Source organism: Terrapene carolina, unplaced genomic scaffold (assembly GCF_002925995.2).
Source record: "Terrapene carolina triunguis isolate 2854851 unplaced genomic scaffold, T_m_triunguis-2.0 Scaffold130, whole genome shotgun sequence".
Taxonomy (NCBI): domain Eukaryota; kingdom Metazoa; phylum Chordata; order Testudines; family Emydidae; genus Terrapene; species Terrapene triunguis.
In genome coordinates, this window is record NW_020664481.1 from 27,895,047 (window position 1) to 27,922,376 (window position 27,330).

Here is a 27,330-nt window from a genome sequence, read left to right on the forward strand (position 1 = left end):
AGAATAGCGTTTAAAAAAAAAAAAAGTTGGATGGACTTTCTAAAAAGCTTATTTATTCTACATATCATGTAACTGAGGATACACAAGACATACAGCAAGGTCTCACCGGTATGCATATTATAGCAAAGGAAAAATTACAGGCAGGATACAAGGAATTCTGAACACGTATACAAAATCCAACGAAGGCCCTGATTTTACATTTAGCTCCATTTCGGCACAGGGTTTCACCTGAATGGAGCCCACTGCAGGATCAGGATCTAAATCTTTGTATGTAAAGTGAATGAGTCAGTAGTGTTTGTAACTTGTCAATTTTGTAAAAAGACTACATGGCTATGACTCCACAATCATCCCTCAATATATCACCTGAATCTTCAGAGGAGACCTGGAGTGGAATTTTCTTAAGTGTATTTCCCTCATAACTTTTAAAGCAGGAAAGGCAGAGCACTAAACATTTTAACATAAGGAACTACTCAGCACTGGTAGGGAGGAAGGACTAGATGACCCTAGGAAGTCTTTGCTGCTTTTAATTCCTATGACTAATTTAGTATAATGGAGAGAACTCTCTGAAAAGGCCACATCACCAAATAGGGATTTCATCTTACATAGGTTTTGTCTACACTACTGGGGTAAGTCAACCTAAGTTACGCCACTCCAGCTACATGAATAATGTAGATGGAGTCAACGTAACTTAGGTTAACTTAATACGGTATCTACACCGCGTTGCGTCGATGGGAGATGCTCTCCTGTTGACTTACCTTAATCTTCTCGTTCCGGTGAAGTACCGGAGTTGACCGGAGAGCGCTCTGCGGTCGATTTAGGGGGCCTTCACTAGCCCTGCTAAATCGATCGCCGCTGTATCGATCGCAGCAGTGTCTATCCCCGGTAAGTGTAAACACGGCCACTGAGATTTCATTTAAGTGGAATACTTTAAGGGAATGTTCTGATTTCCAGCCCCATGTCATGTCATTTAAATTAGGAGTCTGGGGGCAGTTTAATGCCAAAGATAGACACGCAAATAAAACTGGCATGGGAAGAAAAGGTGAATTAAGTATAAAAATACTTTTTGGTTGTTCTCATAAAGAAGATATGATAGCAATAAGCTTCCTGATTCGTCTTTCCTAAGACTAGTTTTCACAAGAAACCTAATTCCACAAACAATAAGATTTAATGGATCCTCAATCAATATAACTACATGCATATTCTGAGAGACATAGAAAGCTAAGTTCTTCTGTCCTCCTCACCCTTTTTCGTTCTTTTTATTTCTGCCACTTCTGTCTGCTATAGTGAGTGTTAGATGTCAGTGGCCTCACCAGTTTGAGAAAGTTTATAACTCCCCATAATTCACATTGTTTGTATTCATTCTTGCAATCAAAAAATGCTTTAAAATTATTTTCAAGGGAATCATTTTAAACAAAGAGGTTTAGATGAATACAATTAGAAGTAGCCATAAAATAGCGCAAGCATGGCCCTTGCCAATAACCAGCATAGAGTATATTCTATTTTCTGTCTTAGATGTAAAAGCTGTCTCTAGCACCAGTAAGAAATTAGTATGGAAGTATTTTCCCCAATTCTATCCTTGTCCCACACCCTCATTTTCTTTTCTGACATTTTATAGCTCTTCATTTCCTCTCCTATACAACCATCCTTGCTTTGCTTTTCAAACACCTAACAAGAAAACAATATGGATAAAGAGATGCCTCTGCATTTCCAGTATAAACCTGACAGTTATCCTTTAATCCCATTCAACGTTTATTTGCTCAGATGTGCTTTACACCTGCAATGACTGTCTTAGTTTATGTACTTAGTGTATGAATAAAGCAAAGCAAAGTTATAGTATTCTCAGTAACTGTACATCCTCTATCAAAAATATATTAGTACTCATTTAAAAAAAAAAAAAAGCAACACCAGAATTACACAGCTATTGTTTTGCCAGCACGTAGTCTCATACTTTTGAGCATGCAATTTACTCAACATATACCATGCCAATCAGAGATTTTTCTATGTGCACATGTCCATATAGGTCTCTCTCTAGCAAGATCAGCATGCAAAATCTCTCTTGGGTAATGCACAAAAGGGAAAGTAGACACAAGTGTATGCGTGCAAAAGAACAGATGCAACGTGGGCATCATATTTTAAAAACAAACAGTCCCATGAAATTCTTCACTGACACAAAGTTCTACAAATCTCACATTCTGAACCTAAGCAACAATAAGAACTTTCTTAAATAAAAGGCAGAGTAGCATGATCAAATGGAAAACAAGTTGCTGCTACTGTACCTTGGCAAACGTTGAACCCCTTCCTTCTGATTCAATTGTGATAGTTTTCGTACGGCGCTGCAAGATTTGGTCTATATCTTCTTCACAGAATTTAGAGCCCTCATCCTCTTCATCCATAATAGCACCATAGGCACCTCTTCGAAGCAGGTCTTCTATTTCTTTTTTGGAAAGCTGTTGGATCTGTACAAATTATTGAAGGTGTTTTTGTTTTAATTTGTTGTAAAAATTGGTGAAAAATTCTCATAAGCATATGTGCAGTATTTTTTCTACCTACTTCCATAACCAATATTTTTATAATTAAGTTAGCTTTCCAGATTTGTAGATTTAGTATCTACCTTTTTATAATTAAAAAAACAATAAAAACAATAAAATGATAAATACAATTATATTAAATATATATAAATATCATAACATATTTCGTGTGACCTTGCTTCTACATTTGGGCACCTAGTGAGTACTTGATGAATCAAGGCTTTATTCAATGTAATGATTAATGGGGGACTTCGGGAAAAATAGCTTTGTGCACCAGTTTAATCAATATCTAAAGATGTATATGATCACCAGTATAACTCAATTAACTCTTCCTGTATTAAGGCTACAGCTTATACTCATATAGAAGAATAGAAAAATAAAGTGGAGGAAAGTTTTATATTACATGGGATTTTTTTTTAAAAGAATGTATGTGGAGTAAAAAATATCAAACTATGATTTATCAAAATTTGATTGTGGAGCTAATCTAGTCCTGTCTTCTTCCATACAAATGGAAAGCTGCATAGGAAATGAGATAGGAATCCTGTCTCCCTGTTCTGCGGAATCTGTAATGAATGTTGTGAAATCTGAAGCATAATATTTTAATGATTCTAGGTACGTGGTTTGGTATAATCTCTACAAATAAATAAATAAAGCCTACGCCATTTAAAAAAAAAATATGGTAAGCAAAATATGTCACTTTCAGATACACCACCAAGGCAATTATCTACCCTTTGGTTTAACAAGGAAAGATGGAGGAAGTAGTCTGTGCAAGAGTTCAAAGCAAATTTATGGCTAAGCTTTAGAAGACATTTCCAAATGTTCATCTTTGCCTTCATCAGGGAACATCACATAGCTATGCACACATTAAAAAAAAAAAAAAAAGCCTAAGTTAAAATTAATTAAGCTGTTCCCTTGCAATTACAAGTAGCTTTAAAAATGGTAGTTATTCTGGCCAAAAACAAGAAGTCTACATACACCACCAACACTATTTTCTCTTCCACTCATGCTCTGTAAAACAGCTTTATCCAGACCCAATTTCAGACTTGCTCTGTCAAACATCTCTCTCTCATATGAGTTCCGAGTTATCAATCTGTAGACCTTTACTGCTTTGTTCTGACCAATCCTGTGACAACGGGCTTGGGCCTTTGAAAGAGGAAACAAAAATAAAATTAGATTTCTGTGTAGGAGCAAGCTATATTCCTTCTTCTAAGAAACCTGCTCTGCTATAAAGTAATCTTAAAGGGACACAGTCAACTTGAAAACAATCAGTGTTTTTAAATGGAAGTTGTACAAATAGAGCAGAGGTTTGGAAAGTTAGAAGTAGTCTTGGAAAGATGGATTAGTAGGCAGAATGTTGATGAAGTGGTCTAAGTTGCATGATATGTTATTTATCTCACAAATGAATTCTATGTATATTTTTTTCCACAGTACTGATCTCTCCACAGATGCTAGACAAAAAGTCACTTGATGAGGATTTCTGAGATTTTGATTCCACTTCCTCTTCCTTAAATTCGGTCCATTTTCTAGGTGATCTTACAACTGAAACATTTTTGTGCTACTCTAAGCTGAAGGTTTCTACTTTCAATTTTAATCTATTATTTCTAGTTTTAATAAGTGATGAGAAATCTCTCCATCTTTGCATTATTCTTTTATCTACTTGTATTAACAGTCTCATCTCTTTCTTCCCCTATGTCCTTAATGGATAACCTCAGTTTTCTGAACTTGTACATATTTCAAATCTCGCTTCTGTGTACCCCCTACAATTCCTTTTTTATATACTAAACAGTCCTCTTGATGCAATCTTCAGTTATTCTATATAATACGCAGTAGAGTGTCCACAACTGTATGCCAAATCCCAGCTGTAATCTAAAGAGCATCATGTAACTAAGGAGACACTTTGTTCCCATTCTTACATGCGATACCTCTAATTATAATTCCATGATTGTATCTACTTCTTCACTTCAACATCACTTCATATACATTATTAACTTTTCTCTATTATTTACACAATTTTTCTGCACTGATAATGAATAGCCACTGGCTTTCCACTGCAGTTTTTGTGTGTGGATAGTTTCTGAAAGTCATTCCCATTCCTTCTCTAACACTATGAGCATCACAGAAGTAACTGAACCTTAGCATAGGCGCAAATTCTTCTCTAGTTCTACTATTCTAAATCCAGAGCAGTTCCATTAATGTTTATTCAATTAATTAGTGTATGAGAGAGTAAAATTGGTCCCCACTGTGTTCTGTGATATCCTCAAAACCTTCAGAGTTTTATAATCTCACTAATAGTTTACCTGTGTTGCACTTTATATATTGCAAATATATTATGATTTAAGCAAAGAACTCATTTTATTAAATGAATACAGAAAAAGTCTATTTTGAACATTTTGGGGGGGAGAAACAGGAAAAGTTAAAGGAGAAAGCCTTACAAAATTTACATTTGTATTCAGATTTCAAGACAATTATAGAAAGTGGGGTGGAAAAACATAGCTGTGATTATCAAAGAGACAGCCCAGCCAAATACAGTTGATCCTCTGTTTGTATACTGTAATCTTTTTGTTAAAAAAAGTTCTGTTATACTGTTACTGAAATGTACAGCATGGTGTTTTTTATGCTCCAGTCATAACCTCCAATGGATTTACCTGGAGATCATTCTGAGGATTCCAGTCAGAATCAAAAATTATACATGTATCAGCTGCAGTCAAATTAATGCCCAATCCACCAGCTCTGGTACACAGAAGAAACACAAACCGATCAGAGTCTGGTTTGCTAAACCGATCAATAGCAGCTTGCCTCAGATTTCCTCTCACTCTCCCATCAATTCTTTCATATAAGTACCTAGAAAGTGCAAAAGAAACCCCTTATTTAGAAAAACAATCTGTTATCTACAATGGAAAAAAGTTATCTTTGCTTTCTACTTACCTCTCATGAACAGCACTGATCAGGATACACAGGTGAATGAAGATAAACACAGGGATGGATTTATATGGCTGGCTGCCACTTTCTTACCTTAACACTGGGGAAGTGTGCTATCTGTCCCGACTTGCATGCACCAGGCATTTAATTGGATCCAACAAGGGGATTACAGGGCTCCCACCGTATAAACCATAACTCAGCCCACACTTCTGAATCATCTCTCAGACTCCCAGAGAAGGTATCAAAAGTGAAATCTTGGTCTGCAAAGCCTTCAGGTCTTTCCTTCTCCCATAGGCCTGAGGTCCACCAATGAAATCTCATGTCTCTTTTACTTGTGGGAGCTGGCCATTTGGCCTTTAGCCATACCAGATACTGGTTGCAAGTTGCGACAAATTAAACATTCCTACAAATGACTAGTATTGATTTCTAAGTCCTATGTCTATTTAATTAAACTGTACCTTCATGATGCTGCAAGGAAGGTGAAAAAACCCATCAGGCCTCTGACAATTTGGCCCCAACAGGAAAAACTCCCTTCACACCAAAACATGTGATCATCCTAAAAACACAGATCCTATGCTACAATTACAGGAACGGAGGGTAGAGCAGCAAAATGTGACAAGAGGCTCCAAAAGACGCAGGCAGAAGTTTAAATTAACGAGGGGGAGAACAAGGAGTTGGTCAGCTCCCATTTTCCTCCGGCTGGCCAATGGGAGGCAGTGGGGCTCCACCCCCAAATTCCCATGCATGTGTTCCCCCCTCCCTCTGGAGCTGTCTACCACATTTCAAGTCTTTAACAGGGCTCACACAAAGTGAGTGCAAATTATAACATACTTTGGTTTCATAATGTAATATGCTAAATTGTCTCATCACATATGGTATTATTGGGTAATCAGTATAAAGCAATGTTTAGATAACTGTCACTTGACAAACCAGTATTTGGATTGTGAACAAGTATTGCTTCTAAAAATAAATTAGTCTTTCTTTACATTTTAGCCTAGTTTATATTTGATTAGCTTACTTTTTTTTTTTTTGTGGCAAAGTGTTAAACATTAGCCTAGCTGTAATAGGATCGATTTCTATTAAACTAATAATTTTGTTCTATCAATCTCTCTAGACCAAGCAAACTGGAACAAGAATAAAGTCACCACACCCCCAAAAAAAGTCTTTAAAGAGGCACCAGTGAAACTATGTTTTCCTTAAACCTAAACCTAGTTAAATTATTGCTCCTTTCTTAACTTTTATAATTACAAAGACTCTTGTACTCTTGCTGTAATATCAAAATGTATGTGCTTTGCTCCCACACCTTAAACCGTAGAAACATTTCTCTGCAGGTGGTAAGTGGAGTAAGCTGCAAAATTTGTATTTAATTGTCAGTAGAAAGCTTCACAAGCATTTTTCCTCCTTGCTGATCAGACATAAAATGGCACAGCAGATAATCCACAGCATTTTGTCAGTCAGCCATGCTCCTGGTGTCATGCATTTTGTCATGCATTAATTCTGACAATTCTAACCAAAGAGCAAAGCCAAACAAGTTCATACCTCTATGGCATTCAAAAGAAGAGTCAACCTGTTCAGATGCCGCACTAGTCTATGTATTATTTGCTTACAGAACAAGGAACATCTTTTTAAACACATTTTAAAACAATATCACAATTGAAACAATGTGAATTGAAATCAAGATACTGATACAAGATACTGAATTCCTAGTTGTGAGTAATTGCTAATTTGTACAGCAAGTATGGAAAAAAACAACATACAACTATGGTCCTAAATAAAATTGGCATCATAAAGGTTATTAAATATATGTAGTGCCAAGTCTATATAAGAATGTTACCAACTTTGCTTATTTTTATTTTTATTTCAGTAGGTTGCAATCATTTATCAAAAAGATATCCCTGTTGAGAACAGCACACAGAGTATATGAAATATGCAGCATTCTACCTTTTATGTATAAGGTAGTCCTCAAGGATGTCAAGACAGCGCACCATTTGAGAGAAGATAAGCACCTTATGGCCTCCTGCTTTCATTTTTGGGAGAAGTTTATCAATGAGGACCAATTTACCAGCAGACTGGATCATTGCTTGTAGATGAAAATCAGGAGCAGTTGGGATATATGTTTCCCTAAACTCCCCAAGGATTTTCTCTTCAGCACCTGTCAAATAATAAAAATGTATGACTAATCTCAAAAGAAATGGTGGTGGTTGTTTTTTTACCCACACAACAAGTTAATGATCACACAGCTTGGTTACCCCACATTATTTCACTGTTTAACTGTTCACTTTGGGGCAAATTCTGTCCCCCGCCCCCAGCCCATTTTTAAAAACAAACACAAAACAAAACACAACACAAAACAAACCACACATTACAGGGTACAGCTGTAAGTAAAAACAGAATTTTTCCCACATGAGGTCACCTCCCCCCAAGCCAGGCTCCCCTATGTTGATGTGACAGCACAAAGGGACAAGATTACCTGGCTTAGGGAGAATACCCCTAGCAATGGCCCTACGTAAGGCTTAGGGTTGCCAACCCTCCCAGACTGGCCGGAATCTCCTGGAATTGGAATCCATCTCCTGGTGGCTACTGAAACCAATTCAGGAGATTTTAAGAGGCCGCAAAAAGTCCGGTGAATGGTGCAGCAGGGCTAAGGCAGGCTCCCTATGTGCCCTGGCTCTGAGTGGGCTCCCAGAAGTGACCAGCGCGGACTCCAGAGCTCCCGTTGGTCGGGAACTGCAGCCACTTGGAGCTGTGGGGGTGGTGCCTGCAGGCAGGGGAAGTAGGAGATGGACATGACGGTCGCTTCCGGAAGCAGCCCAAGGTAAGCACTGCCTGGCTGGAACCCACACCCCGAACTCCCTCCCACATCCCAACCCCCTGCCCCAACCCTGAGCCCCCTCCCGCACCCAAACTCCCTCGCAGAGCCTGCACCCCCCTGCACCCCAACCCTCTGCTCCAGGCTCAGCCTGGAGCCTCCTCCCACACTGCAAACCCCTCGGCCCCACCCCCCAGGCCAGAGCTCACACCCCTCCCACACCTCAACCCCCTTCTCCAGCCCGGTGAGAGTGAGGGAGGGTGGGGGGAGAGTGAGCAACGGAGGAAGGGGGGACGGAGTGAGCAGGCAGGTGGCCTTGAGGAAGGGGCGGGACAGGGACATGGTCTTGGGGAAGTGGCAGGGCAGGGGTGTTTGAGTTTGTGCAATTAGACAGTTGGCAACCCTAGTAAGGCTGCCATGAAAACCCTGTTGTAGGAGGCATGCTGGGGGCAGTAAAGGTATATTTGGGGTCAGGAAATGTGTGCTGCAGAAATTCTAGAAGAGCAGACATCCATACGTAGCCAGGGATGGGCTGCCTAAGCTGAGGGGAGGGGTCACATTGGCTTTCAGAACAGTCCAAAATCAAGACGACACAAAGACGGCTTAAAGAGACAGAGCACATAATCACACCTGTCGATTTATCTTTCTGAGTGGCCCTAAATTCTTCAGGCCAAATTCACATTTTATGTACCTCCTCTGATGGCTACAGATTTCAAATAAGTTACACTTGGGCTGAATGGAGTAATTCATTTTAAAGTTAGTTATGACAAAAAAAAGAAACAATATTTAGGCACACTGTTTCAGACAATGGAATTTAAGGAACAGCAGTTGGTCTCATCCCATAGGAAATCTGAAATAATTTACAAAGGTTTCAGAAACGTTGTATTAACACAAAACTAGCTTTTCACACTATAGGTTTACAGCTACAACATTCATAACCAATACAATTGCAATTACTGATTAAAACAAAGCCATTGGTCGCTAAGAATTTTGTTTTTTAAAAATCAGAAGAGCATGGAAAAGAAGAAATTACTCACCTTATGGAGTAACTGAGGTTCTTTGAGATGTGTCCTCCTATGGGTGCTCCACTTCAGGTGCACATACACCTCTCAAACCCTTGACTGGAGATTTTCAGTTAGCTGTGTCCGTTCAGACCATGCATGGGCCCTGTGCCTCCTCTTGCCAGATACCGAGGCTATATAGCGTGTGGGAAAACCACCCTCAATTCTTTGTCCACCCAAACTACCCATAAGAAACAGTCTGAAGCAGAGGGCGAAGGAGGGCGGGTAGTGGAGCACCCATAGGTGGACACATCTTAAAGAAACACAGTTAGTACACAAACTGAGTAACTTCTTCTTCAAATAGTGTTCCTATGAGTGCTCCACCTCAGGTGACTTGGGGCAATATTCCCAGATGGAGGAGGCAGCTTCAGAACAGTTCAAAACTGAAGACAGTACTGCAGAATCAAGTGCCAAATCAGATCTGATGGAATGGACCAAGGCATAACGTTTTGAAAACTTTGTACTGAAACCCGTGTAGCGGCTCTATATATTTCAGATACCAGTACATTCTTTTATAATGCTGTAGATCTTGCTTGAGATCTGGCTGAATATGCTAACGCCCTTTGGGGGGGAATGAGCACCCACAACATCGTAACAAGAAACAATACATCCAGATACACATCTCAATAGTCTCTGAGCAGAGATCAAGGACCCTGTTGATCTATCTGCAAAGGAAATGAAGAGCCTATGTGCCTTCCTAAATTTCTTCATCCTATCTAAGTAGAAGGCCAACGCCCTTCTAACAGCCAGGGCATGTAAACAGAATTCATGTAGAGAACTGTGTGGCTTTGGGAAAAACACTGGAAAATGAATGGAATGATTAGGGTGGAACTCTGATAGAACCTTAGGTAAGAATTTAGGGTATGGATGTAAAGACACCTTGTCTTTAAAGAACACTATAAACGGGGAGTTCTGCCATCAAGGCTCGAATCTCCCTGATCCAACAGCCTACATGGAATTTAAAAAACAGCGGTTGGCTGTTGGCTACTAAAAAGGCCAATTTCATAGATAAATGCAACAGAGAACAGGTTGCCAGTGGTTCAAATGGAGATCTTATAAGGTCACTGAATACAAGGTTGAGGTCCCAGGTTAAAGCAGGGTTTCTAGTCTGTGATTAGAAACAGAGATTCCCCAAACCCTTAATAAACCTATACAATACTGGATGAGCAAATACAGAGAATCCTTCTACCAGAGGATGAAAGGCTGATATTGTGGCCAAATGGACCTTAAACAGACTAATTTATAACTCTGGTTTCTTTAGATCCTACAGATAATTCAGGATGACTGAAAGTGGCACTGAATCAGGCAGGAGGCAACAACGACAACACCAATGGAAGAATCTCTTCAATTTCTGCAGGTAAGTAGTGTGTGTTGATCTGTTTCTATTATTCAGTAACACCTGTTGTACTTATGTAGAGCAGGAAGATTCTAACCCCATGAACCATTGCGGAGCCACACCGGAAGGCAGAGAATTGCTAGGCTGGGTTGAAGCACACAACCCACATCCTATAGCAGGAGATGAGGAATGGACGGAAGCTCAAATGATAGTTGGATACATAGGTGAAACAGGTAAGGGTACCAAACTTGTCTCAGCCAGGTCAGCACTATAAGGATAACTCTGGCTCTGTCCTGTCTGATCATTTTCATCACCCTCAGTATCAGCAGCATTGGAGGAAATGCATAGAACAGACCCTTCTTCCAAGGAGTGGTGGCCCAGATCCCCTCTTGAGCAGGGAAGAGAACACTTCCTGTTCCTAGAGGTCGTGAAGAGATACACCTCTGGTAGTCCCCATCTTATGAATATGCTGAGGAGAAACTGGGTGTCTAGTTCCCATTTATAATTCTGTGAGAAGTGTCTGCTGAGGACATCAGCTGTGTTGTTCTGAATACCTGGGAGGTAGATCCGAAATTTGGATTTGATGAGCTATGTACCAATTCCATAGCTTCATGGGTTTGGCACGCTGGAAGGAGGATCTTGCTCCTCCAAGCTTGTTGATATAGAACATGCAGGATATGTTGTCTGCTGTGACCCTAACTGACTTGCCCTGATGAGGGGTAGGAAATGAAGGAAAGCATTCCTGACAGCCCTGAGCTCCAACAAATTGAGGTGAGTTCCCCATTCCAACAGTGACGCATCAGTCTCTCAAGGGGCTGGGCGATGGAAAGGGACGCCCGCACAGACAGTGAGTTGATCCTTCCACCAGTCTAAGAAGTTTCTCACACAGAGAAACCGTCACCTGTCTATCCAATGGGTCTCTCACTGGAACATCGGTCATTCTGAGCCAACCCTGGAAGCAGCAGGCCTGCATGATTGGTCCAAAGGTACAAGCTGCCATGTGTCCCAGGAACTGAATTCCTATTGTGATTCAACGGTCCCCTGAATTGCTCATCCCAGACCTGACAAGGTTACAAATCTGACTAAGGAAGGTAGTCTCTGACTGTCAACAAATCCAAATATGCCCCTATAAACTGTATTTTCTGTACAGGGGTTAATATGGACTTTTTTTACATTAAGCTGCAGATCCAACTCCTGGTACAGAGCAAGGGCCATCTGGATGGAAGACAGCACTGCTTCGTAGGAATGGTTGCCAAGGTACAGGAAGACTAGAATCGCTTCTTGTTGGAGGAAAGCAGCCACTACTGCCAGGACTTTTGAGAACACCATTGAGACCGAGGAAAGGGCAGCACTCAGTATTCGAAATGATCTTGGCCTACAGTGAAACGTTGGTATTTCCTGTGCAATGGGTGAATCTTTATATGAAAATAGGTATCTTATAGGTCGAGAGCCAAAAACCAATCCCCTTTCTCTAGTGAAAGAATTATAGCTGCCAGAGTTACCATCCTGAACTTCTCAGACTTTACAAACTTGTTTAGAAGTCTTAGTTCGGTCTTCACCGTGTCCTTCTTTGGCACAAGGAAATACGTAATCCCTTGCGTTTATAAGCTCCTAAATCGAAAGGAAGTTCACTTCTAGTCTCGATAAAAGCTTGTGAGAGGGGTCCCTGAAGAGGAATGGGGAAAGGGGGTGGAAGAGAGGGAGTGACATAAAATGGATGGTTTAACCAATGTTATGACCTCTATTACCTACTTGTCAGTAGTGAACTGCTTCCAAACATATTGGAAACAGGCAAGGCAGTCTCCGAAGTGGGAGAGGTGTGCTAATGGGCACAGCTGTCAATACAGAGGTGCAGGAGGATTCAAACTGTGGATAGGTGGTCACAGAGGGTGGTTGGGCATCCCTATTTCTCTGAAATCTATGTCTCTTTCTGGGTGGTTCGGTGGATTTATGGAATCTGGAAAACTGAGCAGGATGCGATCTTTGGGTAGTCTGTGACCTATTAAGCCCTTTCTTATTTGTAGATGTATATTTGCCCAGGGATTGTAAAGTAGCCCTAGAGTCCTTTAGATTCTGCAGTGACTCATGTTTTCCAAGAACAGTTTATGACTGTTGAAGGAAAAGACCTCCACGGTTTTCTGTACTTCTCTCAGAAACCCCAAAAGATGGAGCCATGATACCCTGCGCATAACCACTGCCATGGAGACAGACACTGGCAGCAGTGTCCACAGCACCTAAGAATACTTGAAGAGTAGTTCTGGCCACCAATCGGTCCTCTGAGATGATGGACTGGAATTGCTCCCTATGTTCTTGTGGCAGATGTTCAATAAAAGCTGTTAATCTGTTATTTGTAAAATTTTATTTAGCCATGACCGCTTCGTATTCATGATCCTGAATTGCAAGGTTGCTGACGAACAGGCCTTTCACCCAAAGGGATCCAGCCTTTTCTAGTCCTTGTCACATGGGGTAGACTTAGAGAAGTGCTGCCTACCCAGCTCATTTACTGCATCCACCACTAGGGAGTTAGGTGGAGGGTAGGAGAACAAAAGGTCCAAATACTTAGGGAGAACGTAATACCTCTTGACCGCCTGCTAACACGTGGATGTCAGGCGTCTGCCACACCATCTTAGCCAGATCTAGGAGCCCTCATTGATGGGCAACACCACCTTGGAGGATGTTGCTCACTGCAAGATGTCAAACAGTTTGTGCTATGAATTCTTGATCTCTTCAAGAGGAATTTGAAGAGTGTCAGCTACTGTCTTTGTGAGGTCTTGAAATTGCCAAAAATCAACAGCCATGGATTGTGGTGGAGGCATAATCACCTCACCCAGAGATGAGGATGAAATAGATTCTTGAAGGGTGGCCTCCTTAACTGCTCTAGCTTCCTGCTCCTCAAACATCTGCTCCTGTGGAGGAGCAGGTTGAGGAGGAGAGGGCTGTACAACTCTGGCCCTCCTATGAGACAGTGATGGTCTGGCAAATTGCTGTTGATAGACAGCCCAGTGCCCCAGTATGGCCACGGGGGTGGACCATACAGAAATGGGAATGGTATACAAGGTTGGTCCCCACCGCCCTTGATAATGATGCCAATCTTCCGAATAACTTTCAGAGTGTGGTTTCCTGAAGGGATATGTTGGAGAACCCTGAACAGAAACAGAGACGACCAACTGGAAGCCTCCTTCATCCTCCTCCATCTCCTGCAGAAAAAAGCGGAGAGCCATGGAATACCGACGGTGGTAGTCCAGAGATCAGGGTTTGGTACAAAGAGACATTCAGTACCAATGAGGAGTGGGGACTCCAGTTCATCCATTATCAAGAGGTCCTTAGTATATCTGAACTCCTGTGGTACCAAACAGAGGATTGGTACTGAAACAGTAGCCAAGGCCACAACTGCCAAATCCAAGAGTACCGATGACGGTGGGCGTACTGAAGTTTATGCTGATGGAATCTGGCACCGTTGCTTGCTTGGTGCCAAGGGTGCCTCATACAGTGGTACCAACATCTGGGCTGTACTCAACAGTGCCAGTCCAGAGTGTCTATCCTTGCTCTCTTTGTTGAGAGGAGGTACCAAGGCCCTGTCGGAGCCATCTCTCTTCTCCGTGCTCCTAGACTTTACGACTCAGCTGGTACTGGAAGAGACCTTTGAATCAATGGTATTGAGTGAAGAGATGGAGGCTTCAGAGACAGTAGATCTTGCTGGAGACCTGGATTTTTTCAGAGCTGACTCCTTAAGGAGAGAGTTTGCGCTCCTCTTTTAGGAAGCCTCCAAACTCTTCCCTCTTTTAGTGGAAGACTGCACAGAGGTAGAAGGGGCACTGGTTGTGTCTGGAGACAAATGTACCGGGGGGGGGGGGACGAAGGCTCCTGACCTGACTCAGAAACTGGCCAAAAGGAGCATTCCATCAACAGCAGTCTAGAGTTTCATCTCCCTATTTTTCCTTGCCCTGGACTTGAGGGCCAGGCAGAAGTTGCTTGGGTGAGCCCATGTCTTACAGAAGTGCAAGGGACACAGAGTGGCCATTGTTCACAGACATAGCTTCTTGAGAGGAGAGGTAATCTTTAAAACATGGCGAGCCACGAATGCCCTACTAGGAAAAGAATAAGCATCCCCGAGGGGAAAGAGCAAAGAAACAATCCTCTCACTACTTATCTAATTAAATATAACTATATTAACAAATAAAAATTAGCTATAAAAACTTATTTTAACCACTACAGAAATATTAGAAAAGCCAAGGCACACTCAAGATGGACATGCTAGGGCGCCATCTCAGGCCGAGGCGGTTGAGAAGGAACTGAGGATGGTTCACCTGCTCACCCCTGAATAGCCTCAACATCTGGCATGAAGAGCCCCCCCCCATAGCTTTCGTATCCAGCATGAGGAGGCATCCACCCCAAGGAGGCCTGGAGTCGAAAGGACACCGCTAATTGAAAATCTCTGATCAAGGGCTCGAGAGGTATATGAGTGCTCCTGAAGAGAAGCATCCATAGGGACACTACTTCAAGAAGAAGAGGAAGGATCAGTTGTGGGTCCAGTTCTGTTCAATATTTTCATCAATGATTTAGATAATGGCATAGAGAGTACACTTAAAGTTTGCAGATGATACTAAACTGGATGGGGTTGTAAATACCTTGGAAGATAGGATTAAAATTCAAAATAATCTGGACAAACTGAAGAAATGGGCTGAAGTAAACAAGATGAAATTCAATAAGGACAAATGCAAAGTCCTCCACTTAGGAAGGAACAATCAATTGCACACATACAAAATGGGAAATGACTGCCTAGGAAGGAGTACTGCGGAAGGGTCATAGTGGATCACAAGCTAAATGAGAGTCAACAGTGTAACACTGTTGGAAAAAAAGCAAACATCATTCTGGGATGCATTAGCAGGAGTGTTGTAAAAATGATACAAGAAGTAATTCTTCGGCTCTACTTCGCGCTGATTAGGCCTCAACTGCAGTATTGTATCCAGTTGTAGGCATCACATTTCAGGAATGACGTGGACAAATTGGAGAAAGTCCAGAGAAGAGCAACAAAAATGATTAAAGAGCTATAAAACATGACCTATGAGGGAAGATTGAAAAAACTGGGTTGGTTTAGTCTGGAGAAGGGAAGAGTGATAAGCATTTTCAAGTACATAAAAGGTTGTTATAAGGAGCGAGAAAAATTGTTCTCCTTAATATCCGAGGATAGGACAAGAAGCAATGGGCTTAAATTGCAGCAAGGGTAGTTTAGGTGGGACATTAGGAAAACCTTCTTGTTAGGGTGGTTAAGCACTGGAATAAATGGCTAGGGAGGCTGGGGAGTCTCCATCGTTGGAGATTTTTAAGAGCAGGTTAGACAAAACACCTGTCAGGGATGGTCTAGAAGATAATCCTTAGTCCTGCCAGGGGTGCAGGGTACTGGACTAGATTACCTTTTGAGGTCTCTTCCAGTCCTAATATTCTATGATTCTATGAAATTTCTTGGGGTGGGGGGAACTTAGGGGGAGTTTAATTTTTTTTTTTTTCAAAGTATGTTGTAACAAACTAAAAAGAACCCCAACTATGTTATTCTGATACTTGAAATTGGATTTGAGGATTGTAAAAACATTTTAAATACCTTTCCTTCACTTACTGTAGAACCAGCTTTGAGTGTACAGAGTGTATTTTCTTACGAGTACAGAAAATAATGAATTGGAAGAGATTTATGAATAGGAATACAAACTACATGAACATTAAGGTACACTACATATTCGGTTGCAAGAACCACTCAAAGTTTAGAAGTTAAATTTCTATTCTCTCTCAGTATGGCTAAATTTTAAAGGGATGTAACATTTGCAATCAAAATTCCATTTTGGAAAATATTCTCAGAATATCATGTGCATATATTTAAATCCAGAAGTTCAAACTTCATGTAAGCCTGCAGCTACAGCACAACTTTAAATAATGTTTTACTTTTAATTTTATCAGGGTACATTTCAAAGCAAGACCAAACATTATAGTTCTTATCAAAATGTGATAAGATTTGGAAAAAAAAAATACTTAGAAACCATTCTACCAAATGTGACAGGAATAGCAATTTCCTGCAATATCCTGAACAAACCCTACTGAATTAAGTTAAACCTTATTGAATTGAGTTTAAGTATTTTAGGAGCTCACTGTATTAAAAATACAAATGGTTATGTGTTATTGCAGGATCATATGTAACTAGTCTAGGAGACATGACCAATGTAAACCTTGGGAAGTGCTATGTGCATCAAAGGACTCTTTTCAACAATGGGCTAAGACAAGAATGAACTGTCAGTTTAAGTAGGTTTCCCAGGAAATCTCTAGGAGGAGGGGCAAGCAAATGCACCTACTCTGCTTATGCAAGAACTCTGCCTTTGAAGCTACTCCTGGTAGGAAGGAAACTTTTGTCTGCTGACCCCGTCACATGAGGACAGATCAGAGACCCAAAAAGTATTTAAAGAAGTAACTCTCAGATTAACAAGTGATCTTGTTCTGAGAAAAAGAAGTTATGAACCTGTAACCCCAGAAAAACCCCTTCGTGGGGTCTGAAGGACTGTTCACTGGCCAGAGTCCTTGTTGGAGTTGAGGTGATCTCTGGTAAGCTTATTAGCATGTATTTTTATTGTTTTAAATATATTTTCTCTATAATGCTTTTACCTTAAGAATAAATATGTTTGCTTAGAAAGAGCCGTGTGGTAACTGAACTGTGGCAACTACACTGTTTACTTGCTCTGTGGAAAAAAGAAAAGCAGGCCTGCTTAGGCAGTCTGACTTTTCTGGGGAATTCCCAGTCCAGGCAGGGAGCTGTGCAGACTGGAAACACCATGGTCAGGAGGGAGAGAGACGCATGTCTCTGCTAAGAGAGGCAATACTGGGGAACCAGAAAATTAAGAGTAGGTGCCCTTGCTAGACTATAGAGGGGAAGTACAGGTGCAGTTGCCCTGAACTGTGACACCAAGGATGGAAGTATATCAACTGAAAAAGTCAGTCTTAATTTATAATGTTTTACCTTTGATAAGATATGGGTGGTTGCAGCACTTTCTGAGTTCCATCATAGTGTTAACTAGATTGGGTACATTAGCTTGGCCAGCTCCTTTCGACAAGAATGCAAAGTTCTTCTCCAAAATTGCCCGATAATATTTCTTCTGGATATTAGTTAGTTCTACTTCAATTATAGTTTCTTCCTTGGGAGCTAATTTTTTCTCTACATCTTCCTTCAACCGTCTCAGCATCATTGGTTTCAGGATAGCTTGTAACTTTTGCACCTGAATAATATATATATATATAAAAAACTGGAATGTATGCAAAGGTAAAAAAAAGAAGCTTAATTTAACATTTTACAATCTACATTACCTATTTGCCAGATTTACGTGAAATATTTGCCTGGAAGGGACATAGTCTCATTTTCAGAGACAAGTTACCAAAGTAATTTTTCAAATGCTTTGATTACAGAAAGGAAGCTTTTAGCATTTGTCAGCAGACAACCTGGCCTCAAAGAAGAAGAACTTGGATTTCCATTAATCTCACTCCTTTATTCATCATAGGCACATAATTTGTTATTTAATAGGGAAAAAATGAATTATTTAACATCAAATAAATAGCAAACCTTTACAAGTTATATTTCATTTAGAAATGTTTGTTCTGTACATCAAATTTGTGATGCCAAGCACACTTTCTTGGCTTGCTTAAAAATTTGAGAGGGTGAGCCCCTTCTTTACCGTCTTGTGTCATGAAGTGAAATTACATATCTATGTGAAGAGTTGATTTGTGTGACGGTTGATAGTAAGTTAGTCACCTAAATTACTTTGGCACTGACTGAAAGGGCAGTGGAGGCAGAAAGGATTTAAATATAATCCATTTACAAACCATGGTATTAAAGAGAAAAACAAAACAAAAAGCATCCTCAAATTATTCACTCAAATTGCTATTCTGCAAGTAGAAAGTTAAGAAGTCGTTTATATGTAGTACCTGTTCCTCCGTTTTAAGGTCCCCAAATTCCTGCATGAATGTAGATTCAGCAGGAAAACGCAAAGGTTCAAGAAAATGAAGCAGGCTAAACAGTTCTTCTACTGTGTTCTGCAGTGGTGTGCCTGTCAACAGCACTTTGTGCTCCTATATAAAGGCATAGATGTCACATGAAATTCTTATGTGCACAGTTAGCAAAAAGATTTTTTTTTTAATTTCTGAGCACTAACATCTAACTGATTTCACAAGCACTAGAGATCTGATGGTTTATAAACAAAAGGAAGAGAATCAGTAAGCAAACTATTTGAGAGCTAGAATTTCTCTAAACTTTACATTATTATGATGTGCCCAATGGTCCATGGCTAAGATACTATTTTAATAAACTTCAAACAACATTATTAATCTGTGATCAAAAAAATTCGTTACAGCCAAGTAATAAAGAAATGGTTATACACTTTATTTCCCTCTTTCTACTATTCACACACACTTCTCTCTCAATAATTACTGAAGTTTATAGTAGAAATTTGAATATCAAATTAGACAATTGATACATTTAGTCTAGTACTGTGCTTCCGACAGCAGGCAATATCTAATGCTTCAGTGTAAAGTAAAAAATTATAAACTCAAAAAACCCCATAATGCATCTAGTCATTTGTGCATTATAATACATGAGTAGTCAGTGGCAATGAATTCCTTTTAGAACCTTGCAGGAGACCAGGCAATGGCCTCAGGCATAAGGTTTAATAACCCTTAAATCTTAAGCAAGTAAGCTGCAACCATATAAGCAATATCATCATCCAGTTCCTTTTAAAGGTGTCAATATTTGTGAATACAAAGAAGTTGAAAAATACTATATAAATGAGAAATAAGACTGCAGTTAAAACTCCCATTCAAAATAAAGTAGGCTATCAGAAACAGCTCTAGTAAAAATGGATTCTGCTTACAGTTTATGCAAGTTGCATTTCAATCCCACAAAAATACACTGAAAAGGTTTCTGAAAATTGTATACCTTAAGCTGTGAAAACTATCAATAGTGGAATAACAGAACTTTCATAGACTGCCCTCATATAAAAACCACTCTCTTTAAGTTTAACAATTAAACAGCCTTATAATTTATCGTAGTATTCTTCCTAACAGGAAAGAAATCTCATTAAACCAAGTAAATGAAATGCAGCCACTCACAAGATTCATGAGTTTGAGTCCCTCCAGGAGTTTGCAATTTTTATTCTTCAGCCTGTGTGCTTCATCAATAATAACACACCGCCATTCAATTGCATTGAGTTCTGGACAGCCACCAAGAATCATTTCAAAAGTGGTGATAATAGCTTGGAACCGGTAAGTACCTCGAATGATACGTCCCTAGAGATTTATTAACAAACATAACAGTTTCTCACATTATCTTGAATCTTCTCATTTTTCATTCTCAAGTTGCCAATTTTGCTACTGAAATATTATCCAGTAGTGCTTTAAATCTTGAGATATAAATCCTTTTCATCTTACCAGAGACTCACTACGATTGTGCAATTCTATAATTAATACTAAATGAATAATTGTCCATTTCAATAATGCTGTGTTGTTTCATGGACAATAAATTTCTAACCAATTTGCATTGCTTTCCAATCATTAAGTGTCCTATCAAATAGAAGCGTTTAGATAATAGCACACTCTTATCATCTGAACAAAAGTCAAAAGGCTATCTTAACCGTCTACAAAATGGAATCTAGTCAATCAATCATTACACTGGATGGGACACCATTATGCACTAGTAAATTGTGAAAATTGCACATCAGCCACTCAGAATCAACTTCTTAATAAAACATCAACATTAAAAAACCCTGTAATTTTAGCCATCTATAAGTCAGTTCCACAGAAAGGCAGAATACAATAGCTCAAACAGTACAATGAGCAACTATCACTATCACACCCTATTGCAACCAATCTCAGTCAGACACTTTGTACCATTCAATACAACAAAAAAACATTTTAAATCGACCGTTGTCTAAAAGAAAGCTAAAACAACATGGTTTTCCTGTTTTGGATCAATGTTTTAGTTTTGAAAACAAATGTTTCCTTTATACTTTTATATTCTGCAAAACCTTGATCTTGATATAGAATCAAAAAGGGTACAGTAACTCCTCGCTTAACATTATAGTTATGTTTCTGAAAAATGCTACTTTAAGCAAAACGATTTTAGGTGAATCCAATTTCCCCATAAGAATTAATCTAAATGGGGGAAGGGAGGGGTAGGTTCCAGGGAAATTTTTTTCACCAGACAAAGGACAAAAGTCACACACACACAAAGTTTTAAACAAACAATACTGTACACAGCAATGATGATTGTGAAGCTTGGTTGAGGTGGTGAAGTCAGAGGGTGGAAGAGGGTTGGATATTTCCCAGGGAATGCCTTGCTGCTAAATGATGAACTAGCACCTCGCTGAGCCCTCAAGGGTTAACACATCGTTGTTAATGTAGTCTCACACTCTACAAGGCAGCATGAATGGAGGGAGGGGAGACAGCATGGCAGAGAGAGACGGTGTGGGAGACACACACGTGAGAGAGAGAGAGAGAGAGAGACGCGCATTGCCCCTTTAAGTACGCTGACCCCACTCTAAGTACACTGCCTTTTAAAGTAGATCAGCAAGTTGAGACAGCAGCTGCTGCCAGCAAGCTCTCTCCATTCTGAGCCCTGTCATGTTCCCCCTCCCCCCCGCCCTGTGGAGATGGGGTAAAGGAGTGAGGGGAAGCGGGGAGGGGAACACCCTGACATTAGAACCCCTCTTCTCCCCCTCGCACAGCAAGCAGGAGGCTCCCGGGAGCAGCTCCAAGGCAGAGGGTAGGAGCAGTACATAGCAGTGGGGGGAGGGACAGCTGAACTGCCCGGCAATTGATAGCCTGCTGGGCAGCTGCCGCACAAGGAACTTAGGGAAGCAGAGAGCTGATGGGGGGGCTGCTGGTCCACCCTGACTTCAAGTCCCCACCAGCTAGCTCCAACGGGCTGCTCTTTCTGCAAGCAGTGGACAAAGCAGGCGGCTGCCAAACAATGTTATAAGGGAGCCCTGTGCAACTTTAAACGACCATGTTCTCTAATTGATCAGTAATGTAACAACGAAACAACATTAACCGGGATGACGGTAAGTGAGGAGTTACTGTATTACCCTGTAACAGTTCCATGGACATTACATCCTTCCTACTACAGGCCCCAATCCTGCAAGTTGTTCAATCGGCTCTGTTCAGGCATGGGTTCCACCTAGGAGGAGCCCAAATGAACTACTTTCAGCACTGCGGCCTAGATCAGAATCCTGGATTACTTATTTTGCTAAGACTGCCATATTATTTATATCTCCGAGCACCTTTAATAAAAATATTATGTATTTGCTCTAGGAAGAATTATTTATGTACAAATAAAATGATCAATCATATTATGTAGGCACCAGTCCTGACTCCATAGTTAAGGATGAGTTCATATCATACATATCGCAACAAATAAAATACATCAGTGAATTACTGATAACTTCATAGGCCATCAGATTATTGTTTCTTTGAGGTCCGGGATCTGTAAGTTTAGTTTCACTTATAATTTTGAAAATGAAGTAAACAGAAAGGTAGAGGGAAAAAATCTTCTCAGACCTTCTTTACACACTATGAAAAGGTAAAATAGGACACAAGTCAATTAAAAAATATCTTTTCCATGTTACATTTAATGTTTACAATTTCAGTTTTGTATTTTGAAAAAAACTATAAAACCAAATATTAATGTAAATTTAATTAATATTTTTAAATGAAAAAAATGCCCTTTTCAGGAAGTAAAAAATGGCCTTTGTAATGCTGAAAATAGCACACAACAATCAGAAAACAGTTTAGTCTAAGGGTAAGTCTACACTACAGGATTAATCCGAATTTAGATAATTCGAATTTGGGAAACAGGTTGTATAAATTCGATTGTGCGCGGCCACACTAAGCACCTTAATTCGGTTTTAAACCACATTAATTCGGTGGTGTGCGGCCACACTACCCCATTAACTTAAACACAGTAATTCGGTGGTGTGCGTCCACACTAACCCTAATTCGAATTAACAAAATCGATTTAGGCTCTACTCCGTTCGTCGAGGTGGAGTACAGAAATCGATTTAAAGGGCCCTTTAATTCGAATTAACTGGCTCTGTAGTGTGGACGGGTGAAGGGTTAATTCGGATTAAGGCAGCTAAATCCGAATTAAAGTCCTAGTGTAGACCAGGCTTAAGACAAGGCTTATGCAAAAAGAAAGACCGTAAATGATGAAAATGAAATCAATTTTTTTTTTAGTTATTTCAATAAAACACAAAAGTTATTAGTAATACGTGTAAACTTTTTTAACATATACAATTTGGATCTCAGGAATGTTCATTTAAATCCCGAAAGGGAATTAATAGCCTTACACAAGGCAAGTAAATTCGCTTTCTTTGAGACTATGTAAAGCTTGGAGAACTTCACTTTCTTTTCCATCTACTCTGCAAATTCAGGGCCGGCTCCTGCTGTTGACTATATTTGGGCACACCCTCGCCTCCACATAGAGCCCTACTGAAGTCAGTGATAGGTTACACCATGCATAGTCAAGTGCAAAATTGGAGGGGTTCAATGATCTAGAGGAACTGGAACAATACCAATTTTACCACATATATTAAACTCACCTATTATCACACACTAAAGATTGAGAAAGTCATTAAAAATATATACTCTGATGTAAAATGGCTCTTACTAAGACACATGCCACTGAACTTTACAGTATGGTTTTCCAAGTTATCTGAACTGGGTTACAGATGAGCTAGTGTACAAACAAATCACTACAGTACCTGTGAGTCCCTGAAGTACATCTCATACTGCTGTATCATCTGCCTGCTAACCATGCTCCCATGATATACCACGACATTAAGATCAGTCCACGTGCGAAATTCTCTTTCCCAATTGGTTATAGTGGAAAGTGGAGCTATGATCAGGAAAGGCCCTCGTATACCAGTCAGGAGGATTTCATAGAGGAATGTAATTGACTGGATGGTTTTGCCAAGACCCATTTCATCTGCTAAAATGCAGTTTCGTCTGAAATTACAAATATATTTGTTATTAGGCTAGAGGGAACCATAAATGTTGCTCTTTTACTCAAAAGGACAATATCTGAAAACAATTAAAGTTAATAAAAATATAAGTCTAAAACAGATAATCAAAACTGAGACAGTGCAGAATAGGCTCAATATTCCTCCAAATGTAATAAAAGCATGAAATTGGGTACCCACCCAGAGGTCCAACTGTACCTTTTGATGTAAAAACCGAAGAGGCAGTTCGGGAAGAGGAAAACTCCACAAGATTCCTCTTGCAGAGTTTTCTCCAATTTTCTCTCTCACAGCAGTGTCAGCCTAACCACCGTCCTCCCAGTAGGAGTAGGGATTTGGGCTACAAACCACAGATTCCCTGGATCTACTGGAGGTGAGGTCCTGTGATTCTACATCAGCTCCAGGCTCTGTGCATATTCTGTGGAGGACCCAGCACATGTGGGAGGGGTGAGTGCCATGATTGGAAGATCCCATCTGCACCCAGATATAGGACCTATGACATCCCCATCTCCAAATTTTGGCCACTACAACTAAGACAACAGGTTTAAGTCTCCCAGTGCTAGCTTATTAATATGTGTAACATTCCTATGTCTAAGCTCCTGGAAATGCTATAAATATATGCATTTCCTTATGTTCTTTCTTCAACCTGTTTGTCCTTATGTGTGCTTCATTATTTTTTGAGGCGCAGAAGCCAGCAGTATAGAGACCCCCACCTGTTCCTTCCACAGCTCCTTTCCATTCCATTCTGTGCTATAAATGTTCAAAATCCTGATGGTAACTTATTGCTGGATCAGTCTTGGCTTGCCCCCAACCTCCTCCCTCTTCTAATGTTTTTTACTTCCCCTTTCTCTGGTACTCCAATAAGCAAGGGTCTGACCCTTTTGTCTTCCCTGCATAAATGATGCACTGGTGACCTGTGCACTTCGCTGTCTTCCAGGATCCAGCTTCCAGTAAAGTGCAGTGTTTAGGGTTTAGTTAAGTGAAAGAAATATTAATAGAACTTTTTGTTTGTTTGATTGTTAGTTAAAATAAAATCTCAAGGACTTGCAAAAGGATGCACGTATCCAGGCTGACAACCTGTATACCAAATTTCAATCGAAAGCCCCTTAAGTATTTTTCTAGGTTTAACTTTTCCGCTTAAATACAGAAAAGTCAATGCAAATGAAACTAAGGCACTATTCCTTCACTATAATATTGCAATCCATTTTACCTATAACACATGTTGAAATTTACATCAAAATGTTTAGTGCCCTTACCTATTGTACCAGTTGAAAAGGAGCCAGTTGAGTCCTTCCAGTTGGTATTCCCTGAGCTGGTTGCCATTTTTATATTCTCTGGACTGTTCTATCTTCTTCCAGGAATTAGGAGGAGGTCGGTCCTTAAAGGAAAAACAAAAATATTTTAACTAAGCATAAATATTTTCCTGTTTCCAAAACATTGCTGTACTCAGTTTTCCTTAGAGAGTGACTTGAAGGATTCTGAGTTTGCTTGTTTTTCTGTGGTTGCGAAGTTTCTTGTTATTGTTACTCTCTGTTGATTAAATTAACCCATGAATGTGAATTTACATTTATTTATTACACATATGCCTAGAGATCATGAGAAATGCTTTATTAATTTGAAAAACAAATTAAAATCAAATGTAACTGACTTTTTAGAAATAAATGCTAATGGTAAAAAGATTGCTTTGAATGTTACAGGAAGGAAAAAAGATACAGTCTCGGCAGACTGAAAAGGCCTACTAATTGTTTGTTCAGATGCCACTTCCATCAAGTTTGCTGTTTCCCCACCTACCTCCCAAAAGAATTAGGTAACAGATACATAAAACACTTCTGGAAAATGGTGACATTTTAAACAAGTACCAGAAGAACTGAGCAAGATACTAGCAAAAGAGGCTAATATGGCCTTCAGAAATAAAGAAATAAAATGCAAAGCCTGCACATTAAGCAACAAAAAAACTGTCTGTACAAAAAGTCATGCGCCCTCCCCACGCGCCGATTATTTATTTTGCAATAAAATACAATCAGAGTTTTACTATATATACTTTTTATAGTACATTGTGACAATGACATATATGGCTTCTCTTTGAACAAAAGTAATTTATTTGTTGTACATAATTTTCTTCCTATTAAGTTTTTCATTTGTTCAATTATTATCAAGAGGAGAAAAATAAGTCAGGAAATAGCTATGGCGTATATTGTGACAGTTATGCTTGCATATTTGCTCTGGTGTGGAAATGCAAGACCTAATTATCTCTCTGTTCATTTTAGTTGTGGATTTCTCTACAAAAGCGTTTAATCTACTCACCTTTATAAGTTCTACAATGGTAATTTACTTTGTATTACTCATCTCTTATTTTAAAGCTTTGCAAAAAGTTATCAGAATACTTCTTTAATTTTTTCTGATTAATAAAGTTAAGTATTTTACTAATAGCTATATATGCAGGCAGTTAATGAGAATAGGAACATTTACAGTAGAACCTCAGAGTTACAAGTACCAGAGTTACGAACTGACCAGTCAACCACACACCTCATTTAGAACCAGACATACCCTATCAGGCAGCAGCAAGACAGTCCCCCCCCCCAAAAAAGCAAACACAGAACAGTCCTGTTTAACGTAAACTACTAAAAAAAAATAAAAGGAAAGCAGCATTCTTCTGCATCGTAAAGTTTCAAAGTTGTTTAAGTCAATGTTCAGTTGTAAACTTTTGAAAGAACAACCCTAATGTTTTGTTCAGAGTTAAGGACGTTTCAAAGTTATGAGCAACCTCCATTCCCGAGGTGTTCAAAACTTTGAGGTTCTACTGTATCCATAATTAACTGAGAATGTCTTGTCTGGGTAATAAGGTTCACAGACCTATTACAGTAGGTTTTCACCCTATCTGCAGCTTTGGAGGCAGAAAAAGAGATGTCTGTCACTGGCAGGAAGCGGATGGACCAGTCCTTGATGACCCAGCCAGTTTTAGTTCTGCCTCCTTAAGTGCAGGCAGACAGTTCTAGACTCTCCCTGACACAGAATATACCACATCTGTGACCTTAACATATAAAAGAGAGAGCTGTGCTGCAAAGAGCTTACTGAATAACTCAGAGTATTTTCAGTACACCTTACAGATTTTCAGTGAAACTTATACTATATTTTAACACAAACAGTTGAAGCTTTAAAGCTGGAAGGGAAAAATCCTATTTGACAAATTAGGTATATTTTTACCAATCTCCTTGAGTCAGGCCTGGAAGCTTGCAGTTGTTCAAATTCTTCTATTTTTGCCTGGTCTACATCTTCTTTTAACTCCCAGGTGCTGTCTTCGTATGGCAATGAACACCATTTTACTAGGTAGTAAATAACAGGCTGCAGGAAAAGAAATCCTTAATATTAGCAATTTGTGTACTATGGACTTGATGCAGAAATTACTGGGTGAGTTTTATGGCTTGAGTTTTGCAGGAGGTCAGACTAGATGGTCATAATGGTCTCCTCTGGCCTTAAAAAAATGTCTATGAATATGTGACTCTTACTGCTCAATTTAATGTCCTCCATTCCCTTTACACACTTCTCTGTTTTTGTCATCTCATGCTTCTATTTTGACTAAGTTTTTAGGACATTAATTTTGTATTTTATTCTTCTCTAAATACCCAGTACACCTAGGCTT

The 27,330-nt window shown here is 39.7% G+C and overlaps 1 protein-coding gene across 8 annotated transcripts in view; it reads right to left on the reverse strand.

The window, feature by feature from the left end:
- The window catches only part of CHD9 (chromodomain helicase DNA binding protein 9), a 180,955-nt gene that overhangs the window by 50,156 nt on the left and 103,469 nt on the right, over positions 1-27,330 (reverse strand). For all 8 annotated transcript variants that reach the window (XM_026652905.1, XM_026652907.1, XM_026652903.1 and 5 more), the window contains 10 exons: positions 26,895-27,032; positions 24,947-25,068; positions 23,436-23,679; positions 19,789-19,965; positions 18,610-18,753; positions 17,651-17,906; positions 7,389-7,599; positions 5,174-5,369; positions 3,504-3,671; positions 2,277-2,456 (listed from right to left, as the gene is read on the reverse strand). In XM_026652905.1, coding sequence (XP_026508690.1) covers positions 2,277-2,456; positions 3,504-3,671; positions 5,174-5,369; positions 7,389-7,599; positions 17,651-17,906; positions 18,610-18,753; positions 19,789-19,965; positions 23,436-23,679; positions 24,947-25,068; positions 26,895-27,032 — 1,836 coding nt within the window. The remainder of the gene's footprint in view (positions 1-2,276; positions 2,457-3,503; positions 3,672-5,173; positions 5,370-7,388; positions 7,600-17,650; positions 17,907-18,609; positions 18,754-19,788; positions 19,966-23,435; positions 23,680-24,946; positions 25,069-26,894; positions 27,033-27,330) is intronic.